This window comes from Nicotiana sylvestris, chromosome 10 (assembly GCF_000393655.2).
Source record: "Nicotiana sylvestris chromosome 10, ASM39365v2, whole genome shotgun sequence".
Lineage (NCBI taxonomy): Eukaryota > Viridiplantae > Streptophyta > Magnoliopsida > Solanales > Solanaceae > Nicotiana > Nicotiana sylvestris.
Genome location: NC_091066.1, coordinates 7157026 through 7181279, shown reverse-complemented (window position 1 = coordinate 7181279; position 24254 = coordinate 7157026). Strand labels below are relative to the sequence as shown.

Here is a 24254-nt window from a genome sequence, read left to right as displayed (position 1 = left end):
TCAGTGTTAAATTGGCTTCTGAATCCACATCAGTTATTATTGTGTTGTGTGTTTTATTTGATTAAAATTGTTTGATGGGCAACATGCAGGTCAATGACATTAGATTAATGATCATTCTGAATAATTTTAAATTTTAGAGAACACTTATGAGATTGAGCAAATGGCTTGTTTTGACTGTTAAAATATGGGAAGGATCGACTGAATGTTGAGCATACCTCCATAAAGTACATAATTTTCTAGTGACAGGAATTTATTTCGGAGATCAAGATTTATAACTAGTGTTTTGCTTCAGCCGAATTGCAAAAATATGTATTATTCTAGAAAGATTCATTATTACAAAACATGTAATTGGCTACATCTAGAAGTAGTATCTAGAGTAGCTTGAAACTTTAGTTTAGAATTTAAATTTTATCTTCCGGAGATGATAGGTTGCATGTTGGTTGAACTTTACTCATGCATGTGTGCACTTTATTGCCGTAGAACACCTCTGCCAGTTCTAAACTTTGTATGATAATATGTACATGTGCATGTTAAAGGGATTAAAATTAAGGACCATATCTTGTGCTGGTTGAAAAGAATTATGTGTGTGCAGTGTATAGGAGTACCAAGGCTCCATCGGAAACATAGGGAGTTAAACCTAACATGGCAACATATACTGCCTTCATAGATTGTAAGAAAGGTATGATGAAGGAAGCTTTAAAGGTTGCCATGGAATATAAGGACCCGATACCAGTTCAAGGCACTGTTTTGATTGCTACTTTGCTACATAAAATGTATACAGGTCCAAATTTTCCAAGCAATGGATTTCTTAGTATTAGAGCATCCCCAATTAATTCTATTTTTAGGAAAATAAATGATCAAGATCCCGCAGTTTGCTTTAGCTGAGTACAATCTTTTGAAATAAATCGAGGTGTGCCATTTAGTTGAATTTTTCATGGCCCTCGCAAACTTGAAAGTGCGTAGTTGCTTTAGGCGTGCAATTTTAATTAATTTCCTTAAACTCGGGTGTGCATTTTATGTGACCCAAATCCAAATCTCAATGTTAGATAAAATGTATCGTGGACCGCGGGTACATTTATGTAGCGTGGCTTACGATGCGTTTTAAATAACTTTGAATTTTTTCCGAAATATTAAAAGCGGTTAAAATAATAGCACCTTTTTTGCTTTTTGCTTTTACTTTTGCTTTTGCTTTTGGATATAGTATCTTGAAATATTAGATTGAATTATTTGTGCACTCAAGTGATTGGAGTAAAGATTCTCTTTCAGCATTGCACATTACGTATAACACAAATTAGAGTAAATATAGGCAATTGTGAAGTTTCTTTCTCTGTTGTTTGTTTGGCATGATTGATCCATCTTTTTTTTATGCATTCAATTAGTAGATGCTTTATTTCCATACTTGAGCCTTTTGTTTAAAAATTGTTTAGAAACCGAACCTCATATTTTGGTTTGAAGCAATGAAGATTTTTGGCCGTTTGGATTTAGATAATTCAAGTCTGATTGGCCAAGAGCTAATAAAAATTCACAAGTTAGTTTCATCTTTCTGTAAATAATCTATTTTTTTTCTATATTAATTTCCATAACATGGCCTTCACAATAATCTTAAATTAGCTTTAGAAAAATAATTAATAAATTTCGTAGTTTGCTTTAGGCTCGATTTAGATTAGTATTGTGATTATGTATATGTTCGCGTAACATAATTGCGAATTTAACTCTAAAAAAAGACCCGAGGGATGCGTTCGCGCAACCTCAATCAAATTTTCTTAAATAAATAAACGAAGCGTTATTAATTGTGGACACGTTCGCGTGACATGATTTTTGACACGCCAAAGGAAAAGAGTATACATACGCGTAACTCAATTCTTTAATTGCGAATAAATCAAATGATTTAAATGTGGTAAAAAGATAATTACACATTGGTTCTAAAATAAGTAATTAGACAATTTAAGTCGAGTATAAATTGGTAAGCGACCGTGTTAGAACCACGGAACCCGGGAATGCCTAACACCTTCTCCCGGGTTAACAAAATTCCTTACTTAGAATTTCTGGTTCGCAGACTTCAAAAATGAAAGTCGAAATTTCCTCGATTTGGGATTTAAAATAAACTGGTGACTTGGGACACCATTTAAAATATTCCAAGTGGCGACTCTAGAATTAAATAAAAAATCTCATTTCGAACAATGTCACTTAAGTTGAAAAAACTCTCTTATACCCCTCGGGTGTGTAAAAAGGAGGTGTGACAAGGCTAATGAGATGGCGCGATGTTACATTCTTGCCTCTATGGCGAATGTTTTGTAACATCAGCATCAGTCTATGGGGTCTGCTTATGATATGCTCGAAAGTCTCAAAGAGATGTTCGGTGAGCAAAATCGTGCAGCTAAGTAGACAACCATGAAAGCCCTTTTGAACACCAAGATGGTCGAAGGATCATCAGTCAGGGACCATGTTCTGAAGATGACGAGTCTTCTGAATGAACTGGAGGTCCTTGGAGCTATGATTGATAAGGAGTCTCAAGTTGAGATGGTCCTGCAAACTCTGCCTGACAGTTTTCAATAGTTTCACTTGAACTATAATATGAACAAAATGGATTTGTCACTAGCGAAATTGTTGAATGAGCTGCAAGCGGCGGAATATATTATCAAATAACAAGTTCTAGTTGTGGAACTCAATGTTGAGAAAACTTCGGTTTCTAAGTCGAAAGGCAATAAGAAAAAGAAGAAGGCTCAAAAGGTTCTGGCACCTAGTGGTGCGGCTGGTGTGAAAAAGCCTAAAGGCAAGTGCTATCATTGCAAGCAACCTGGGCATCACAATAAGCAATGCCCTGCCTATCTGGCAAAGTTTAATAAGTAAGGTAATTCAAATTTAAATGTTGTTGAAACTTGTTTAACGGTTGTTTCTACCACGTTTTGGTGTGTAGATTGGGTAGGCACTAATCACATCTGCACTACTTTGTAAGGGTTTTAGGAAACGCGACGGCTAAGTGAAAATGAAGTTTGCATTTTTCAAGCCAATGGCGAGCCAGCACCAGCTTTAGCTTTAGGAGATATTAGAGTTTCATTTAGTAGTGATAGAGCTTTAGTTATAAAAGATGTTCTCTATGTACCTTCTATTAGAAGGAATTTGATTTCGGTTTCGAAAATAATGGATGATGGTTATAATATTTATTTTGCTAATAACTTTGTTGTTATTAAGTTTAATAAACGTCTTATCTACACTGCTGCTAGAGTACATGACCTTTTTATTCTTGATATATCTACTCATGTGCTACAACAACCAAAAGAACTAAATAACATTAATCTATTACATAAAATAAAACGTATTTCTGAATTGAGTCAAACTTATTTGTGGCACTTACGTCTAGGCATATAAATCTAAATAGGATTTCGAGATTGGTCTCTGATGGACCTTTGAGTTCATTGAAAGTGGAGCCACTACCAACATGCGAATCCTGTTTAGAAGGCAAAATGACCAAGAGACATTTCCCCTCAAAAGGAAATAGAGCCAGTGATAAGCTAGAATTAATTCACCCTGATTTGTGTGGCCCTATGAATATACAAGCAAGAGGTGGTTTTGAGTATTTTGTAACTTTCACAGATGATTACTCAAAATATGAATATATTTATCTATTGCGATGTAAGTCTGAATGCTTTGAGAAATTTAAAGAATTTAAGACGGAAACGGAGAAACGACATGATAAATATATCAAAACATCGCGATCTGATCGTGGTGGTGAATACCTTTCTATGGAATTCAAAAAATACTTATCAAATAATGGAATTACATCTCAATTATCTGCCACAGGAACACCACAACAAAATGGTGTGGCAAAAAAAGAAATATGACCCTTATGGAAATGGTTAGATCAATGTTAAGTTATTCCGATTTGCCTTCTTCCTTTTGGGGATATGCTTTAGAAACAACAAACTACATTCTAAATTTGGCTCCTTCAAAGTCAGTACCTTCAACTCCAGTAGAATTGTGGACTGGGCGCAAGCCAAGTTTACGGCATATTCGGGTTTGGGGTTGTCCAACACATGTGCTGAAAGTGAAAGCGAATAAATTGGAATCAAGGACAGCAGTATGCATTTTTGTTGGATATCCAAAAGGAACTAAAGGTGGTTTATTTTATTGTCCCAAATAAAAGAAGGTAATTGTTATGACAAATGCCAAATTTTTAGAAGAGGACTATCTAACGAACCATATTCCTAGAAGTAAACTAGTTTTACAGGAATTAAACAATGGAGTAACTAAAGACTCATCTCTAGAACATATCCCAGAAGCCAGTATTGACAGACCACTACATTACCGTAGTGGGAGAAATGTCAATAGGCAGCAGATTGCATAAGAGCAATTGCTTGACATCTCACTATCCTAAAGTAGTGGGAGTAATGTTGAGCAACCTCAGATTGTTGAACAACCTGAAATTGTTATGCAGCCTGCACTCCAGGAAGAAGTTAATGATATCTCAGCACCGCAAGGTGTGGAGGATAACATCGAGGCTTCAGTTCCAGAAAATGATGTTGCAATTCAACAACAAAATCAGCCTCCACCTGTAGTGACTAGTCGTAGTGGGAAAATTATTAGAAAACCTCTCCGGTTTGCGCTCTTGGGAGAATCTTATGATAGAATCCCTGAAGAGCCTAATACAAAACCTATTAATTACGACGAAGCACTACATGATACAGATGTTGATAAATGGGTTGATGGTATGAAATCTGAAATGGAGTCCATATACTACAATCAAGTCTAAGATCTTGTAGAACCACCTACTAGAGTCAAACCCATAGGTTGTAGATGGATCTATAAGAAAAAGAGAGGAGTGGATAGAAAAGTGCAAACTTTTAAAGCTAGGCTTGTTGCAAAAGAGTTTACTCAAAAAGAAGGGATCGATTATGAGGAAACCTTTTTGCCGGTAGCCATGCTTAAATCCATTAGGATTCTCTTATCCATTGCTGCTCATTACGATTATGAGATCTGGCACATGCATGTCAAGACCGCTTTTCTAAATGGAAGTCTTGATGAGTGCATCTATATGGCACAACCAGTTGGTTTCATAAAATGTGGGAATGAGCACATGTTGTATAAATTAAAGAAATCCATTTATGGATTGAAACAAACTTCTAGGGCATGGAACACTTGTTTTGACGCATCGATTAAAACCTTCGATTTTGATCAATGTGAAAATGAGTCTTGTGTTTATAAGAAGTGGAATGGAGATAAAGTCACATTTTTGGTTTTGTATGTAGATGATATTTTGCTCATAGGAAATAATGTGAGCATGTTGAATTCAGTAAAGGAATGTTTATCCTCACATTTCGATATGAAAGACTTGGGACATGCAGCACATATCCTTGGGATCAAACTTATACGAGATCGCAAGCAAAGGATATTAGGCTTGTCCCAAGCACTTTATATTGATACTATTCTCACCAGGTTTAGCATGCAAGATTCCAAGAAAGGGTTTCTCCCCTTTAGACATGGAATCTCTCTGTCAAAAGATTAGTCCCCAAAAACGACTGATGAGATAGAAAAGATGAAGGCGGTCCCTTATGCTTCTGTTGTATGGAGTTTTATGTATGTTATGCTATGTACTAGACTTGACATCTGCTTTGTTATTGGCATGGTTAGTAGATTTCGATCTAACCCTGGTCGAGAACACTGGACTGCTATTAAGCATATAATCAAGTACTTGAAGAGGACTAGGGATTATATGTTGGTGTATCACTCAGGTGATCTTGCACCCATTGGCTATACTGATTCAAATTTTCAGTCAGATAGAGACTCTAGAAAATCTACCCCAGGATATGTTTTTACCTTAGGAGGTGGAGCCATACGTTGGAGGAGCATCAAGCAATTATGTGTTGCTGATTCTAACATGGAAGCCGAATATGTGGCTGTATTTGAGACAGCTAAAGAGGCTGTTTGGCTCAGGAACTTTCTGAAAGAGCTTAATGTGGTTTCTTCGGTTCAAGTACCAATTGTACCTTACTGTGACAATAGTGGTGCAGTTGCAAACTCGAAGGAACCAAGAAGCCATAAAAAGAGTAAGCATATTGAGCGTAAGTATCACTTAATTCGGGACATAACTCATAGAGGTGATGCAAGAGTGTTGAAGATTGCGTCAGAGGACAATTTGGCAGACCCGTTTACAAAGAGCTTGACACAGAAGATTTTTGACAAGCATGTAGAAGGAATGTGTGTTAGAGTAGTAGACGCATGGTTATGAGTCTAAGTGGGAGATTGTTGGGATATACTATTAACCATGCAGTTTAGATAGAGTATTATATTTTATTCTTTATGGAACAATTATTTCTTTAATTTATTCAATTCAATAAAGTACTACTTTAAATAGATCATTTGTTACATGTGTAACCTTTTGATTATGTAGTAGACAATTTAGTGTATGGAGTCTTAGCTCATGCATAGAAGATTAAATTGTTGGTTCTCACAATTAATAAACTATATTCACAATCAAAGATATTGTTGGACAAAATATCTTGATGATTGTAGCACAAGATTATAGTATAATTTGTCTTAATTATGGGAGTAGTTTTACTCCAACTTCTTATGATAGTATACTCAGTGTATATTGAATGGACCAAGTAGAGAAAAGATGTTTTTGTACTGAATATATAAAATATTTTCTCTAATTCATTAAATGAGCTTATACTCCTAATCTTGATATAATTATTATGATCAATGTAATTTGTTTATTGATTTGATTTATCAAAAGGTACGACTCTATTTAGAGTTAGTGTATGCCTAATAGATTGGACAATAGCGAATAACATTTGTGAATAATAATTAGTTGATAGAATCCATGATTCGTTTTTGAGTTTGAAGATGCCCCTTTATGTAAGCTTATAAGTTTTCATATGAAAGCTCAGCCGATGGATTTTGTATCCGTCACATGAAATGTTTTAAGCGGAATTGTAAAGGATTTAATTAGTTGATTAAATTAAATTTTCAGTGATTTAATTTAATTAACTGGTGTTTGAGATCTTAGCATGGGGAGTTAAAATAAGTGTTATTGAATTTTCGAAATTCATATTGAGGAGTTTAATTGCAGTTTTTTTAGTGAAATAAATTACAATTAATTATAGTAAGAATTAATTCATGCTAATTTCGAATTAATACTATAGTTGGTAGCCTCTTATTATTTCTGTGGTCTCTGCTATACCTAGTAAAAACTGGACAAGACTTGGGTAAAAAGTGACTTGGGAGAAAAGTTATCTAATAGAGTTGGAGTAGGATTCTACTTGTAGAAGAAGAATCCTACACGTTTTTGGAGGAGGATTTTTGGCCAAAATAACTCTATTAAAGGAAGACTAATTTCACCCAATAACTCACTTTTTTAGAGTTGTATTGTTCTTGCCCACCCAAAAGCAAAATTGTCCAAGGTTTTACTAGGCAAGTAGCAGAAGACTGCATCCCTGAATTCTTGCTGTCTAGAAGATTTGTGCAACTATTTCAAGAGGTTAGTGCTTCTAATCTTGTTGTTATTGCGTTGTCTAGTTTACATGTATTTGAAGCCTGGTTGTATGCTTGCTTCCGCTGCGCATGTTCTAACAGATACTTGAACAATGTAATTATTAATAGAATATTCATCTTAATATTTGTATTTATGAACCACTTATCTTGTGAATATATTATATATTTTGTGGGACTTGTCTTTTACTTAGGTAGGTATCTTCTCATGACATTACCTTCTCAATACTCACCTATTTCATCTGCATATGTTATATTTTACTTGTACGTATCCTAAAATTCTTGCTCACTAGTATTTCTCATAGTTCAAGATTTTGATTGAAATCTCATATATTTCATCAATTAGCACAATTATGGATAATCTAATTAATATCTCATTAAATTGGTATAACTTTTACAGGTTGGAAAATCTTCATTGTATAGACGCCCTCCAAAATAATAGTCGAAAAATATAATCTTTTTATATATTAATATATAACATACATATTTTATGCATAATAAGTATATATTTTCTTATATATTTGGTTAACAATTGTAATTATTTTTGAGTAAAAATTGTATGGGGTAGCCACTTTTTAAAGTGGTATTTACTTTTTATCCAGCATTTTCAATACTTAGCAATAGTAGCCACTAGTCTATTAAAATTAATATAAAAAGACTGTGTTACCCTTTCTTCTAAACAGGAATGACAGTTTTCTTCATGTTGTTTGACGCTGATTACGTGCCTTTTCCTTCTCTTTGACTTCACTTCCTTGATTAGTATCATACTGCTGATTATGTGTCTTCTCCTTCTCTTTGACTTCACCTCCGTGATTAGTATCATACTCTATTTTATCAATAAAAAAAAGATGAATTGACATTAGAAGACATATTAAGAGCAAGAAGATAAACATAAAACATAAACCATTACCAGGGGATTTTCCATGAATTATCTTTTCTTCATCCTCTTTGTTTCCTCCATAGATGCCTCCAAAATCGTCTTCATCTGATCTCGTCGCATATCCATCTCCAAAGTTGCTCGATATTGTGTCCCTTCAATCCAATAAATACGAATTACACTTTTGGTAATGTCCAAGCACTCAAAAGTTAAGGACACTTGGTCCTGAACTTCGAGTTCCAAGTTCAAAAGTTAAGGACACTTGGTCCTGAACTTAGAATTACAAGTTCAAAAGTTAAGGACCCTTGGTCCTGAACTTAGACTAACAAGCTCAAAAGTTAAGGACAATAGGTCTTGAACTTACAGTTACAAGTTCAAAAGTTAAGGACAGCAGGTCCCGAAGTCCTGAACTTAGACTAACAAGCTCAAAAGTTAAGGACAATAGGTCCTGAATTTACAGTTACAAGTTCAAAAGTTAAGGACAATAGATCCTGAAGTCCTGAATTTAGACTAACAAGCTCAAAAGTTAATGACAATAGGTCCTGAACTTAGACTAACAAACTCAAAAGTTAAGGACACTTGGTCCTGAACTTACAGTTACAAGTTCAAAAGTTAAGGACATGTAGTCCTGAAGTTAAGTTCAAAAGTTAAGGACATGTAATCCTAAAGTCCTGAACTTAAAGTTCCAAGTTCAAAAGTTAAGGACATGTAGTCCTGAAGTCCTGAAGTTAAGTTCAAAAATTAAGGACATGAGCAGAAGGATATTTTTGTCCGCGCAATTAAAGTTTATTAAAGCAGTGACTAAAGACTAAAAATATTTTAAACAGTAACTTAAAAGTAAATACATGTGTTATTAGTCGCTAACCGTGCACTTCCTCCTATTTTTGACTGAGCGGCCAAATACATTAAAAAGCCCTTTTAGGTCCAAGCCCAACTGAATGATTGCAGGCTGAATAACAAATGAAGCCCAAATTCGAACCAAATCTCCGCCTTAAATTCTTTGTAAACCCTCACTTCGCCGCTATCTTCTCTTTGTGCAGCGGCACTCCTCACCTTGCAATTCGTAAGTTCCTATTTCTCTCTAAATAACCAAACCATTATCCTTTACTTTTCTTTGCAATGATTTTAATTAGTAAAACACAAAAAAAATTTATTTACTTGGATTATCAGTTCTGTGATAGCTTTCTGTTTCTCATATCATCGTTCCCTGTGATTTTTACAAGTTAATATATGTTGTGTATTGTTTGTTTGATTTGGGTTCAAATAGAATGTAATAGTTACATAGAATTTATATAGGCTATAGCTGACCTGTTTTTCACATGTCAATTGTTTTTTTTTCTGATTCTTACAAGCTATACATGTTTTTAATTTAATCTGGTCTGTAGTAGACTGAAATGGTTAACAGAGGAATTCCAATTATTCAATTGGTACAGAACTCTAGAACATTAGTTCATGAAATGTTTGTTCTTTGTTTGATTTGGCTTGAATAGAGCTAAACGAGCAAGGAGGATTTATGTAGTCGACTTCGGTTTTGTTTGTAATCAAGGTGTAGTCACTGATTTGGCTCAAATAGAACTGAACAGTAATCAAAGAATTCATATAGCTGTCCCCATTTTCTCATATGAGTGTTTCTTGTGATTTTTACAAGTTAATGTATGCTCTCCTAGTTTATTGATTGGTGAAGTATTTGTACTTTGTTTGTTTGGGCTTGAATAGAGCTAAATGGGTAAAGATGATTTATATAGTCGACTGTGGTTTTGTTTGTAATCAAGGCATAGTCACTGATTTGGCTCAAATAGAACTGAACAGTAATCAAAGAATTCATATAGCTGGCCCCATTTTCTCATATGATTGTTTCTTGTAGTTTTTACAAGTTAATATATGTTCGTCGTTTAATCTGGCCTCTAATAGGAATAGAGGCCTAGCTCATTGATTGGTGAAGTATTTGTTCTTTGTTTGATTTGGCTTGAATAGAGCTAATGGGTAAACTTGATTTATATAGTCGACTCCGATTCTGTTTGTAATCTAAGCATAGTCATTTATTTAGCTCAAATGAAACTGAATGGTCACATAGAATGTCATATAGCTGGCCCCATTTTCACATATCATTGTTTCTTGTAATTCTTACTAGTGAATGTACGTTCTTCGTTTAATCCGGTCCCGAATTGAAATACATGGCCGGATTCTTTGATTGATGAAATATTTGTTCTTTTGATTTGTTCCTAATAGCGGGTAATGCAGTAATGGGTACACATGATTTATATGGTTGATTCCAGTTTTCTTTGTTGAATCTGTGTTCTTGTTGAATTGTTCAGTTGGTGCACATAGTTGGCAAAGATGCAGATATTCGTGAAGACCCTGACGGGTAAGACTATTACCTTAGAGGTAGAGTCATCGGACACCATTGACAATGTTAAGGCTAAGATTCAGGACAAGGAAGGCATTCCACCGGACCAGCAGCGGTTGATTTTCGCAGGTAAGCAGCTTGAGGATGGCCGAACACTAGCTGACTACAACATCCAGAAGGAGTCCACCCTCCATCTTGTCCTTCGCCTCCGTGGTGGTGCAAAGAAGCGTAAGAAGAAGACTTACACTAAGCCAAAGAAAATCAAGCACAAGAAGAAGAAGGTTAAGCTCGCCGTCCTCCAGTTTTACAAGGTTGATGATTCTGGTAAGGTTCAGAGGCTCCGCAAGGAGTGTCCCAATGCTGAGTGTGGTGCCGGGACTTTCATGGCTAACCACTTTGACAGGCACTATTGTGGTAAATGTGGGCTTACCTATGTTTACCAGAAGGCTGGTGGTGATTAGATGAGTGTTACTTTGCTTATTACTTTAGCACTAGTTTTTCCCCCACATTTCTTGCCCTATACTCTCCTAATGTCTTGTTTGTGACAAGATGTAATGAATTTGAATTATGGGATTATGTTTGCAGCTTATGAAATTAAGGATTTTTGTCAGCTAAAATATGTTTTCCCTTTTGTTTTTGCAATCATTTTGTGCTTCTGTGATGATTTTGCTTGGATGGCTAACCATGTTGTTTTTATTTTCTTTTTTTATTAAGGAAATTCTATCTTTTTTTCTTTTTTTACATATTTCGATTGCTTACTTGTTTTACATAACCTTGTCTTTTTTACCTAGTCTCTTTTTATTATTTTAGTGCCGTGATATTATGTTTTCTTTAATTTTTAAAATTTACATATATATATATATATAGTTCAAATTTTCAATTATTTCGATTGCTTACTTGTTTTATATAACCTTGTCTTTTTTACCTAGTCTCTTTTTACTATTTTAGTGTCGTGATATTATGTTCTCTTTAATTTTTAAAATTTACATATTCATTTACCTATATAACTATTCAAATTTTATTATGAATAAAAAATTGTCGTGCATCAATAAAAATAAGTTAATAACGTTTAATAATGAAAATATAAGCAGAATAAGGAATTTTAGGGAAAAATGATTTGCTTGGTACCAGTCACTTGATAGCAATCAGCAATGAAAAATCAAAATTCTAGTTGCATTTGACAATAGAAGAGAGATATAGAGCGAATATAAATACACATAATACATGTAATATTAAAAGCAGTAGATTTTTATAACAAATTCCCAACAGGATTGCTCTATTTAATCTTAAATATATAATTTAGAATAAATTTGATATAACATAAATTATATGTGAAAGTAAACAATCTATCTATATCTATATCTATCTATCTTCTATATATACTATTTAAATATACGAAGCCCCTAACGAAATATCGTTCGCATTTTTTACCCTTTAAAATGTATTTCACACTAGACAAGATAGTTATTTTAATAAATTCCTTAATATTTAAGAATTTAAAATCTTAAAAAACTGTTGCATCTACGTGACCTAACATTTTTAGTATTTAAAGTCAATTACGAATATACCACTATGAAATTCCATTTATAAAATATCGACATTTAAATAACAAAAAAAGATAAAGAGGCTTTCCATCCACGTACAGGACTCCTCTTCCTATAATTTTGTTGTCAATCCGTTTAAGAAGAAAATAATAAGGTGAAACTTCCAACGTGAAGAGTCATATAAATTTAATTATTTCTTTTATTCGTTTTTAAGAAGTAGAGATTTTATTAAATACTTTCTCCAAATTATAAAATCCTAATAGGGTTAAAAAAGTGCAGCCGTCTATAAAAAATTAATTTGGAAAATATAAAAACCTTCTTCAAACCATGTTTGATAGGTTTCTCTTTTCAGATTGTATTGGGTTTAAATTATAAAATCTTTTATAATTTACCTACCTTAAGGTTGCACATATTGATAGATGGGTAATTAATGTTTGGTTATTTTCTTATTTTCCATAGATTTGGCTAATTTATGTCACAAATTAGTGAAAGTTGATTGTGAAGATATACTTTATTACAATGTTTACCATCTATTATTCCCTTATTAATATACATAAATTTATATATAAATAAACTAACACTGTTAAAGATAATATTATTGATAGTAGTAGATCCCTAATAGGGAAAGTTGCAATGTTCATGATTAATATCTACAATTTTTTATTTTTAACGAAAATAATTCTATAACCTTTTCAGAAAGAAAGAAAAAGCCAAGCAAAGGTGTTTTTGAGTATTCATTTGTTAGTAAGAAGTTCATTATATTTCTTAAAAATCATAGCAGCAATCTCATAGGTAAACATTTATAGATTTGATGTCTATGCAATGACAAATTCTGTAATTGAAAAATAGATGTGAATATTTGGAACCATAAGGTATTAATTAAGGTTTTATATACAAACTCCGTATTCTATCTCTAACAAGTCTAAATAACACTCACTCCAAATTTCTCACAAAATCAAATTCGAAATTTAAACCCACATATTTAAGCTTGTTCAAAATCTAATTTTCACCACCCAAATGAATTTGGTTTGTTGAACTAATATTTGAGTCACAATTACTGATTTGAAAATTAATTTAAAATCTTGAGGAATCCTTTTTAAAAATTAAATAGTAATTTTGAGAACCTATTGGAGTTCGATGTTGAATCTTAGCCTAGTATTTTTGGGCTAGTTGGCTGTAAATTGAAATATGGGCTATAAAATTAAAAAGTAGGGAGCCCAATTGTTCTAATGTGGAATTTTTTCCAATTTTGACAAAGTACACTATAAGGTACCAACATAAATAGTTAATTTACAATTCTATAGTAATCAGGTAAATAATTTTCTTTCATAGATCAAGAAAATTAAAAATTGTTGATAATAAATCATATCGACTGATAAGGAGTTTTTGATAGAGAAATTAAGATGAAGTATTGCAAATGAATTGACCACCACTAATAGCGTAAAGCTAAGTTTTCTGTGAACTTTTAAGAGTATTGTTCTTGTAAATTACAAGTTTAAAACAAGGAATATACCCTCTTAGACCTTTATCTTTTATCTTAAACTCGAAATATTTTTAATATACGCAGTAATAACTAAGCTTGTAATTATATATAATTTTAGATACTTTGTACCCTTTTTAAGCATGTATTTATCTTCAAAATAGTGGCAAAATATGATGGATTAATGTGCCTTCATGTATTTATCTCCAAAATTTAATTTTCGCCTCCAGAAATAAAGTATAGCCTTTTAAATTTATCTGAAAAATTATTATTTTGCAATGATAATAAAGCATAATGTCAAACAATCCCAAAAATTTGGATTCTATTTGTTGTCTCTCCAACATGATTACTCACATGAACAATTATATATGTCAAAGTTTTGATCATGACTAAGCAACAAACTGATAGAACAAGATATTAGGCGAGATACAATATATATATACAGTAGAATAATTAGTTTGAGCTTGTGCATCATAAAATTCAAAAAATTTTGCACATGCAATATATATTCTGCAAAGAAAAGTGTTACATATGATTTCCCCCCATATGTTTACTTTGGATATTATTAGTTAATGAACTTTTGAGGGACACTAAGAGGAAATTAGAGCTTTTCTTGGAGTTTCAATCTGCAACATATGTCCCTACACATACACATAACTCACATATTTGATTTATCTTTGTCTATACAGACACAGAGTACTGTGGAATCGCTTCAGCTAGTTGGATGCCTAAAACAAGAAAGAGATGACAATGATGAGACACTTTCGGGAACCTCATGTAGAACAAAGTCTGAAGCTGCAATGAAATCCAAATATCATCGAAAGAGGTTCTCAATGACTTTCTAAGTGAAATGTTTGGTGCTTTTTATCTTTCTTTTTTAAGTTTGCAGGCAGTTGCTTATCAACTACTAATTTGTTCCCATTTTCTTGTTGGTCACAGTGCTGAAGTGATTCGACTTCATGAGATTGTTCCAGGAGATTCTAGTTACCACAAACCCTTTCCTCTTCTCCTGCAAAACCAACAAATATTGAAGGTTTTTGTTTTCCGTTTTGCTTCTTTCTTATACATTAATCTTCTTGAGCTGAGCTGAGTGTCTCTCGAAAATAGCCTCTCTACCCCTTCGGAGTAGGGGCAAGATCTATGTATATTCTATCCTCCTTAGACCCCACTTGTGGGATTTTAGTGGGTTGTTGTTGTTGTCGTCGTCGTTGTCTTCTTTCTTATACATTAATTATGTGAAAAATTTAATTTTTTGTTTTTGATAGTTGTGCACAAAACTGATTTGAAATCGGTCAAGTTATTGCTTGAAAAGCGATTTTTATTAAAGAAGTTAGGCGTGAAGAATGGGGATTTTCCATGTCTCCTTCAGTTATCAGTGATATGCTGCCCTAAACTTGTTGCAATCCCCTTGCTTCCACTTCTTAGCGCTCTCAAAATTTTGAATATTTATTATTGTTATGAGCTTCAGTCATTTCCTAAGGAAAAACTTCCATCAAAGCTGGAATCTCTTGCTATAGCAGATTGTCCACTATTAAAGAAACCTTGTCTTAAACTTCAAGGTAAGGGTTGGTCTAAGATTAAACACATACCTTCAATCTTCATTGATGGTGAAGAGATGTCTTCAACTTAAGAAGCCAAATATGGATCCAGATCACTAAAATGGTAAGAAGCAACTACCCTCCTGATTCTGCACTACATTTCTGCACTAGAGGATACTCTCCCATCTCATTGCTTTCTTGACAAGAGAGGTGCTTGTTGAAGTATGAACTTCAATTTTCACTTTCAGTTAATCTTATTTTCATAAGAATTTTTAGCTTATGTTCCAATTACTAATGCGTTGAAATGCTTGTGTAGGATGGCAGATTCTTATATCTTCAGGTTCTCGTGCAGACCAACCTGGGAATTCAGCTGGTTTAGGTATTTCATCATTTCTTTCAAATTTTCTCTTTTGTAGACCTACACTTTCTTAAACTAGTGAGCTATATTTGATGAAATAAAACTATATAGAGAATACTCTCTAGATGTAAATTTGGACTCATGTTTTCATCGAAATGTCAATATACTAACGTCACAATACTAGCTTGGATTTTTACATCATTTTTTGCCTTTTTACATGTCGGTAAAGTCAGAGGCGGATCCATGATTTAAACTTTATGGGTTCAGATTCGCAATTCTGCCATATCTCATCTAATTTAATGAGTTCAATATGTATTATTTGTACAAATTTAATGATGTTTTGGGCAAAAATACAGGGTATGAGCGAAAGCTATGGGTTCGACTGCATACTCCTCTAGGTAAAGTCCTATTTATGTAGTCTCTATCAATGCGCAAGCAGATCTTGAAGTCGTCCTTATTATCCTGAATATTAGTAGCCAGGCGGTTTCACTCTAGAAGAAGAGAAAACACCTATTACGGGAATCATACAGAATAAGGAAACATGTATTAGTATTAATACTGCTCTTGCACCGCTGAATGTTGCACCGTTAAATCTTTTAGATGCAGTTTCAGGAGATAAAAAATGTACGAGTTGTTCACTGAAGTACATACTATAAGTTAGACCAGCAAAAAAGATATGAAAGACATCTTACTTTTAGGAGACAATTTGGCGATTGCATCAAAGCATCTAAAATACACCAAAACATATTCAGGACATCTCTAGCAACTTTGCAATGGAGAAGAAGATGGTGGGCGTATTCAGGTTCTTGCTGACACATGAAACACGTGTTGCACAAAGGAAAACCTCTTTTACAAAGGTTATCTTGTCTCAAGCAGGCCTCCAGTATAGCTGTCCAACTAAAGCACGTTATGGTCTTCCTGATTAGTTTCCATGTCCATTTCTATTCTGTACCTAAAAAAAGCAGTTGTATGCGGCTTTTAATACAGAGATTTGAACTTAGTGGAGTATATGTTGTTTAAGTAGAGTTGATTTGCAGAAAGAATTGAAATTAGTCCTTAGCTAATTTTTGAGTAGTATCATTGGCCATGCATGCTTTAGTCCTTTAGCTGATAGGATTATGATATTGAAATGCAAACATGGCCGGCTATGGTAATACAACAACAACAATAACGACCCAGTATAATCTCACAAGTGGGGTCTGGGGAGGGTAATATGTACGCAGACCTTACCCCTACCCCGAAGGGTAGAGAGGCTGTTTCCAGGAGACCCTCGGCTCAAAAAAGCAACAGGAGCCGATATATTAGTACCATAAAAATGCATAATAAAATAACAGCAATATAAGAGATATGAAATACAGAATACGAAATACGAAATAGATGGCTGGTATAGTAAAACTAGCAGGTAAAGCCCTGCATCAATAGACGACCAATGACATTCTTAGTCTAACTCCTAACTGGCTAGTCTCACTCTATTGTGCTGTAGAAATATTCACAAGTTTCCCCTAACCTACAACCTTAATGCTCGACCTCCATAATTCCCTGTCAAGGGCCATGTCCTCAGTAATCCTAAGTCGCGCCATGTCCTGTCTGATCACCTCTCCCCAATACTTCTTAGGTCGCCCTCTACCTCTCCGCGTGCCCACTACAGCCAGTCGCTCACACCTCCTCACCGGTGCATCAGTGCTCCTCCTCTGAATGTGCCCGAACCATCTGAGTCTTACTTCCCGCATCTTGTCCTCCATGGGGGCCACACCCACCTTCTCTCGAATATCTTCATTCCTAATCTTATCCATCCTTGTATGCCCGCACATCCACCTCAACATCCTCATCTCTGCTACTTTCATCTTCTGGATGTGTGAGTTCTTTACCGGCCAACATTCAGTTCCATATAACATGGCAGGCAACTGTAGTTAAGTTGTTAACTTTGATCTAGCATTCTTGGATTGTAAAAGCAAGTCTGTAATTCTGTTTGTCTTATTTTGCACTGGGGTTGCAGAATCATTGTTACTCCCTGTATTTCTCTTGTTTCACTTTCTAGTATTGCAAAAAGTTGTGTGAATTGCTGGTCTTGTTTCTATTGCTAGGATCTATGTTCTTGCAAAAAGTTGTGTGAGTATATTAAGTTTTATGTCTTATAATAACTCTGGTTATACTATGTTTTAAGTCTTATTTTGAACTGGTTATAAGAAATGAGGAGAGTGACAAAAAATAATGGGTGGTCAAACTCAAACTCAAAACCCTTATATTTCATCATCTTTATATTATATTTTGTAATATAAGGTCTGAGCCGAGGGTCTTTCAGAAACAGCCTCTCTACCCCCATCGGGGTAGAGGTAAGGTCTGCGTACACACTACCCCTAAACCCCACTTGTGGGGCAATACTGGATCGTTGTTGTTGTTGTTGTTGACCTTAAAGGTTTGTCATGAGGGTAGTGTGGACAAACCTTTAAGGTCAAAAATCGAAAATGTTACCCATGGGGCAAGCGAGGGGCAACACTGGTTAAACTTTAAGGTTCTACCCGTGTTGATTTCAAAATTATAAGGATTGGAAGTGTTTAGAATAAGATTCTCATGTCTAAAAAGTAGTATACAAGATATTATCTATTTGTCTCATATATTCTAGCATACCTTAATTTTCTCTTAAAAAACTTTCATTATTTGCAAACAGTGAAAAATGATAGTTATAGATGTTAGAAAAATAGATTGCAGAATCATTGTCCTTAAGGATTTAAGCCAATTTCAGCAATTAACTTAGAAAAAACATTTTGATTAAATAAGTCAATCTGATAGGGGACTGAAAATAGTATTAATTTCAGGCTATTTGCATTTGGCCCAATGCTCAAGTAACCAAATGCCTGCTTTTGACAATTTAATAATACTAAAAGTTATGCTGAATAGACCTTTTTAAAAATCACTATTTATATTTTGACTCTATTAGAACTTTTTTTTTTTTTTGAAAAATAGCCCCGTGTTAGAATTTTAAAACACGCTCCTAGAATTTTGAAGCATCCGTCAGAGTATTAAAACACAAGAAATTCTAACAAGAATTTTCACTTCTTATCTTATTTGATTAAATACCAGAACAATTACTATATTTCAGTTTCAAACAAGTCGAGGTCTTAGCTATATGAATCCGCAAAAACCACTTTATTCCATCTAAACTCAATCTCATGCTAATATTTTGCAATATAAAGTGATCAAATGACAAATATAGGTCAATACTTTCAGTTAAAACAAAATTTTATCCAATTTAAAACAAACACGTGACTTGGATTATATATATCTTAAAACATCCGATGAGATCACGATAATTGAGTGATTATTATTCCCCTATAAATAGATCTCCGCATTATAATCGCTATATAACTTGTCGAAATTAAAGGTAAACCTTAAATTTCCCGATATATCTGTGTGTAAAATGAATAACAAGTGGTTGTATTAAAAAATAAATATCCATTGTCGCAGGTTGTCTAGGCAATGCAAAACCATTCTTTTCTTTTAATTTGTTCAAAATTAATGGCAATAATTTATTTTTGCTCAACGACCAGTCTTTAAATGGATATTATAAACAACTACAAGAAATTAGAAGCTTATATTCCTTCCCCTCTACCTTCATTTCTGAATCTCTTCCTGTAAATATACGGTTACTTTTATTTCTTTGGAAATTAATTAATTAGCATAATTATTATGACTTTCATGATCTTTTCTTTGTAATTATGTTTGCCTTTTGTTTTTGATGCAGACTTTTAAACATTTGCATTTTCATACTGTTAAAGAATTCATCTAAAGACTTTCTATTGGGTTGGGTTTTCTCTTCAAAAGTAATTAGCACAATGGTTATATATATATATAGTTTCATTTTCATTTATTTTTATTATTTTATTTTTTCCTGGACTTAGAGGCGGAGTGGGGATTTAAATTTGATAAATTCAGCATTTATGTTCTCATTACTGAACCCAACACAATCTTTTGTAATTATAGGTTCGTATTAATATTTTAGTGATTTTTTTAATAATATATATGTATGCTTCGTGTAAAAAATGTTGTGTTCAATTGAACCCGTTGATTATATATTGCGTCCGTCTCTTAATGGTCTGAGATGAGCTTAAATGGAGCGGATATGGATAGTGTGACTATTCATATAGCCAACCCCAATTTGCTTGAGATTGAGGTATAATTATTGTTAAATGTTAATGGCGGATGCAGTGTAGTCCCAACAAGTTTAATTAAACTCAGTATTTTTTACTTGGACCATAAATGCATATATCAAAAAGTACTAAAATTTTAATAAATGCTACTTATGAACCCATAATTGCAAAAAAGCAGCGGATTAAGTGGTGAGAACATAAATATTGAACCCATCGAATTTAAATCTTAATCGCATCTAGTTATTGTTTTTGTAGTCGAGAGTTTAAGTGTTAATATTATTGTTAGAATTTTTTAGTATTACTTATTGTGGGTCTATCGAAAATAGCCTCTTTACCTTTAAGGTGGGGTTTAGTCGGGGTAAAGTCTGCGCACACACTACCCTCCCCAGACCCGGCTGGTGGAATTATGCTGAGTTTGTTGTTGTTGTTGTTATTGTTGTTGTTGTAATTCTCTCTACTTTTGTTTATAATGCAGATTTATAAAGGTTGGAATATATGTACTCTGCAAATAATCCATTTAAATCTTTCTTTTGTAGTTCAAGCAACAAGGAATTCACTTTTCCCCAAACAAAACAACTATAGTGAGGAGATTGTGAATGCAAATAAGTAAACAAAATGGTAGAGGGAGGAATAAACAAAGCAGATAAAACAGAATTCACAGAATGTTGGAGTGCAGTATGGAAAACTCCTTATATAATGAAGCTAGCTTTATCAGCTGGCATTGGTGGATTTCTTTTTGGTTATGATACTGGTGTTATTTCTGGTGCACTTCTTTACATAAGGGAAGATTTTAACGACGTCGATGAGAAAACATGGTTGCAAGAAACTATTGTTAGTATGGCTGTTGCTGGTGCAATCTTTGGTGCTGCTACTGGTGGTTGGCTTAATGATAAGTTTGGACGAAAACTTTCGATTCTTATAGCTGATGTTCTGTTCTTTGCTGGTGCAATTATTATGGCTGTTGCCCCCGCGCCTTGGGTGATAATTCTTGGAAGGATATTCGTCGGTTTGGGAGTTGGAATGGCGTCAATGACTGCTCCTCTTTATATATCAGAAGCTTCTCCTCATAAGATCAGAGGCGCCCTCGTCAGCACGAATGGTTTCCTCATTACAGGAGGACAATTCATTTCATACCTAATCAATCTTGCCTTTACTCATGTAATTTACTACAACTTTTTATTTCACTGTCTTTTCCTTTTGATATGTACTAAATGCATTGGATGCTTGGGCAACTGCATCGATCTCGTTCCAACTTCTCTCGTGTTTGTGAGAACCATAGTAAGTAATGTCTAACTTGTTTCAGGTGAAAGGAACGTGGCGATGGATGCTTGGCATTGCTGGACTTCCGGCAGTTATTCAGTTTTTGCTCATGATTACCCTCCCCGAGTCTCCAAGATGGCTTTACAGAAAGGTACTTGATCGATGATCAATTGTATAAACTCGCATTCAATGAAATAGATGTAGTAACAATGCCTGATTGATACATAGAATCTAAGTTACGTAAATCAATGTAGTTTAACCTGTAATAACGGTCTGTGACCATTTTTGTCAGGTTACTTGTTAATGCATATCATAAAGATTTACATGTACATACCTTATAAATGACATGATTTTGTAATTACAATATGTGTATAGAACTTAAACTCTTACTAAACATTTAGGGAAAGTGGAAGACGCCAAGGAAATATAGGCGAAAATTTATGTACTAATGACGTTTGATTGGTATATATTAGGGAAAGTGGACGAGGCCAAGGAAATCTTGGCGAAAACTTATATACTAATGACGTTTAATTGGTATATATTAGGGAAAAGTGGAAGTACGCCAAGGAAATATTGGTGAAATTTATGTACTAATGATGTTTGATTGGTATACATCAGGGAAAAGTGGACGAGGCGAAGGAAATCTTGGCGAAAATTTACTCAACTGAGGAGGTAGAGGAGGAAATGCAGGCAATGAAGAAATCAATTGAAGAAGAAAAGGCGATTGAAGGTTCCATCGGAAGTAGCACATTTACTCAAATTAAGCAAGCATTTGGAAATACAGCATGTAGAAGAGCACTCTATGCAGGAATCTGTGTTCAAGTGGCTCAACAATTTGTCGGCATCAATACTGTCATGTATTACAGTCCAACTATCATCCAATTTGCTGGATTTGCATCTAATAGAACTGCTGTCGCGCTATCACTTATCACCTCTGGTCTCAATGCTGTTGGCTCCATAGTTAGTGTGGCGTTTGTCGACAAATATGGTAGGAGGAGACTCATGATTATCTCTATGTTGGGTATTATTTCTTGCCTCGTTGTCCTGTCCGTTATCTTCTTCCAAGCATCCGCTCATGCACCAACAATCAGCGGCAATGAATCTGCACATTTTGGTAATGCTACTTGTAAGGCCTATGCCAATTCACCTAATCCGTCGTCCTGGAATTGCATGAAATGCTTGGCTAAGGAAGCTGATTGTGGATTTTGTTCAAATACCAATGATCTGGTAAGTTAGTAAATAACTTACTTCAACTAGTAGTTTTGAATATCTTAGAATTAGGTCCTAAATGCATATGACTTGTAGGATATCTATGTGGCTAGACTAGATTCATTGTTTGTGCAAGTATCTAGGTGGCTGAGTTTATATCGATGCAAGTATATCTCATAGGCGAACCTAAATTTCAGAGATATATTTAGGTCATATACGAAGAATCATGTAACTGAAGGGGAGCCTTGGAACAATAGTAAAGTTGTCTCTGTGTGACCTATAAGTCAAGGATTCGAGGCATAGAAACAACCACTAATGTTTGCATTAGGGTAGGCTGTCTATATCACACCTTGGGGTGCGGCCCTTCCCTGGACCTTATGTGAATGCCAGATGCTTTGTGCACTGGGCTGTCCTTTACTGAAGAATCATGTAACTAGAATCTATAAGCGAGTGTAGAAGTCTCTCTTGTGTCACATATACAACGTGAAAATACCTTCTTGCATGAGGACTCGGACAAGGAGGTGTACATATAGATGTAACACACCGATGTGGAATGGAAGGGAAGTCACATAAAAAGAGAAAAAAATGGCAATTAGATATGTAGGGAAAGATAGAACCTTTGGGAGGTACTTCCGCACTACTTTGCTACAACAATTTTAGATCTGCCAGTCGCTCTCTTGCAAGTGCTCGTCTAGCTCCCTTTCTACTAACATAACGTACTTCTCATTGGTTTTGAATATGTTTTAATGTGCAGTATGCTCCTGGAGCATGTATTGCAAAAACAGATGCACTAGAAGGAGCTTGCAAAGCAGAGAAACGCATTTGGTACACGAAAGGTTGTCCAAGCAAGTTCGGATTCTTAGCAGTCATATTTCTTGGATTATACATCATAGTGTATTCTCCAGGTATGGGAACAATACCATGGGTTATCAACTCTGAGATTTACCCTTTAAGATTCCGCGGAATAGGTGGAGGCATTGCTGCAGTTTCCAACTGGACTTCAAATCTAATTGTTAGTTTAACATTCTTGACATTAACTGAACATCTCGGCTCCTCTGGCACGTTCCTCCTATTCGCGGGGTTTTCACTTCTTGGACTTGTCGCGATCTTCTTCCTTGTTCCTGAAACCAAAGGGATGCAATTCGAGGAAGTCGAGAAAGTATTGCAGAAAGGATACTCTCCATTTAGAAAGAACACTGCAACTAAAGATACCTCAAATCATAAAAACTGATACTCATAGAGTAGAGCATTCTTTTACCTTCCTTATTTATATATGTCATTGTGTACATACACACACATATATTAATTTGTAATCAATCTGAGAAATAAATGAATTTCTCTACTCATTGTCATTCCATTCATTTTTTACCTAGTATAGAATAAAAACCATTGATGTTGCAAAAGTGATGACAAGTGTGTCATGATTTGAAAGTCAACCAAGTGCGAAATCCTCTGAAAGAATATTACTTCCTGTTTATTTTTCGATGAATTTTCAGAAACCACTATTGTTTAGTGGTTATTAACTTCCTATAGCTACCATATACATAATTACTTCATATAGCTACTATTTAGTTGTTACGGTAGTGTATTCCCTGTATTCGCACAGCTCTATTCATGAATACAATAGTATAAAAGCGCCTAAAATAAGGGCAGTCCAGCTGTACCAGTAAAAAAACGCCTAAAATCAGGGTAGTCCAGCTGTACGCGCATGTATTCACATGTATTCGCGATGTTGTATTTATGACTACAGCAGTAAAAACGCTTAAAATCAAGGCAGTGCAGCTGAATGCGCATGTATTCACATGTATTCGCGCCATGTACTCGTGAATACAGTAACGACAATCACCTTAAAAATAGGTATTTCCAGCTATCTAAGAGAGAGGAAAAACATAAATAGCATATTTCATGTCTTATCTCATGCCTCAATGGTAGTATATATCATAAATACGTATTTTGCTATAAAATATAAAAAGTAGCTATAAAAAATAATATTTTAAAATAATTT

The 24254-nt window shown here is 34.4% G+C and overlaps 3 protein-coding genes and 1 long non-coding RNA gene across 8 annotated transcripts; all 4 read left to right on the top strand.

The window, feature by feature from the left end:
* Positions 1–5533: 5533 nt before the first annotated feature.
* Positions 5534–6226, top strand: LOC138878968 (secreted RxLR effector protein 161-like). Its single transcript, XM_070158535.1, has one exon. The coding sequence runs from the start codon at positions 5534–5536 to the stop codon at positions 6224–6226; it is 693 nt and encodes a 230-aa protein (XP_070014636.1).
* Positions 6227–9305: 3079 nt separating this feature from the next.
* Positions 9306–11329, top strand: LOC104225033 (ubiquitin-ribosomal protein eS31 fusion protein-like). Its single transcript, XM_009776789.2, has 2 exons — positions 9306–9428; positions 10681–11329. The coding sequence occupies exon 2, from the start codon at positions 10703–10705 to the stop codon at positions 11171–11173; it is 471 nt and encodes a 156-aa protein (XP_009775091.1). The 5' UTR covers positions 9306–9428; positions 10681–10702; the 3' UTR covers positions 11174–11329.
* Positions 11330–14367: 3038 nt separating this feature from the next.
* LOC104225034 (uncharacterized) lies at positions 14368–17529 on the top strand. The gene is made up of 4 exons (XR_011403028.1): positions 14368–14562; positions 14676–15398; positions 15591–15653; positions 15989–17529. It is a non-coding gene; the product is annotated as an uncharacterized lncRNA (long non-coding RNA).
* A 1639-nt stretch (positions 17530–19168) lies between these two features.
* LOC104225035 (inositol transporter 4-like) lies at positions 19169–23604 on the top strand. Of its 5 annotated transcripts, none has more exons than XM_009776792.2 (5): positions 19169–19264; positions 20317–20938; positions 21084–21191; positions 21659–22267; positions 23004–23604. In XM_009776792.2, the coding sequence occupies exons 2-5, from the start codon at positions 20396–20398 to the stop codon at positions 23478–23480; spliced, it is 1737 nt and encodes a 578-aa protein (XP_009775094.1). In that variant the 5' UTR covers positions 19169–19264; positions 20317–20395; the 3' UTR covers positions 23481–23604. The 5 variants fall into 5 exon arrangements, with proteins under 5 accessions (XP_009775094.1, XP_070014596.1, XP_009775095.1 ...); XM_070158495.1 differs by lacking the exon at positions 19169–19264 and adding an exon at positions 19375–19433; XM_009776793.2 differs by lacking the exon at positions 19169–19264 and adding an exon at positions 19375–19453.
* Positions 23605–24254: the final 650 nt, after the last annotated feature.

Coding starts and splice junctions, on each gene's coding strand:
- LOC138878968 (XM_070158535.1), top strand. CDS start 5,534: ATGAAGGCGGTCCCTTATGCTTCTGTTGTATGGAGTTTTATGTATGTT.
- LOC104225033 (XM_009776789.2), top strand. CDS start 10,703: ATGCAGATATTCGTGAAGACCCTGACGGGTAAGACTATTACCTTAGAG.
- LOC104225035 (XM_009776792.2), top strand. CDS start 20,396: ATGGTAGAGGGAGGAATAAACAAAGCAGATAAAACAGAATTCACAGAA. Junction 20,939..21,083: donor TCAATCTTGCCTTTACTCAT/GTAATTTACTAC, acceptor AACTTGTTTCAG/GTGAAAGGAACGTGGCGATG. Junction 21,192..21,658: donor CAAGATGGCTTTACAGAAAG/GTACTTGATCGA, acceptor GGTATACATCAG/GGAAAAGTGGACGAGGCGAA.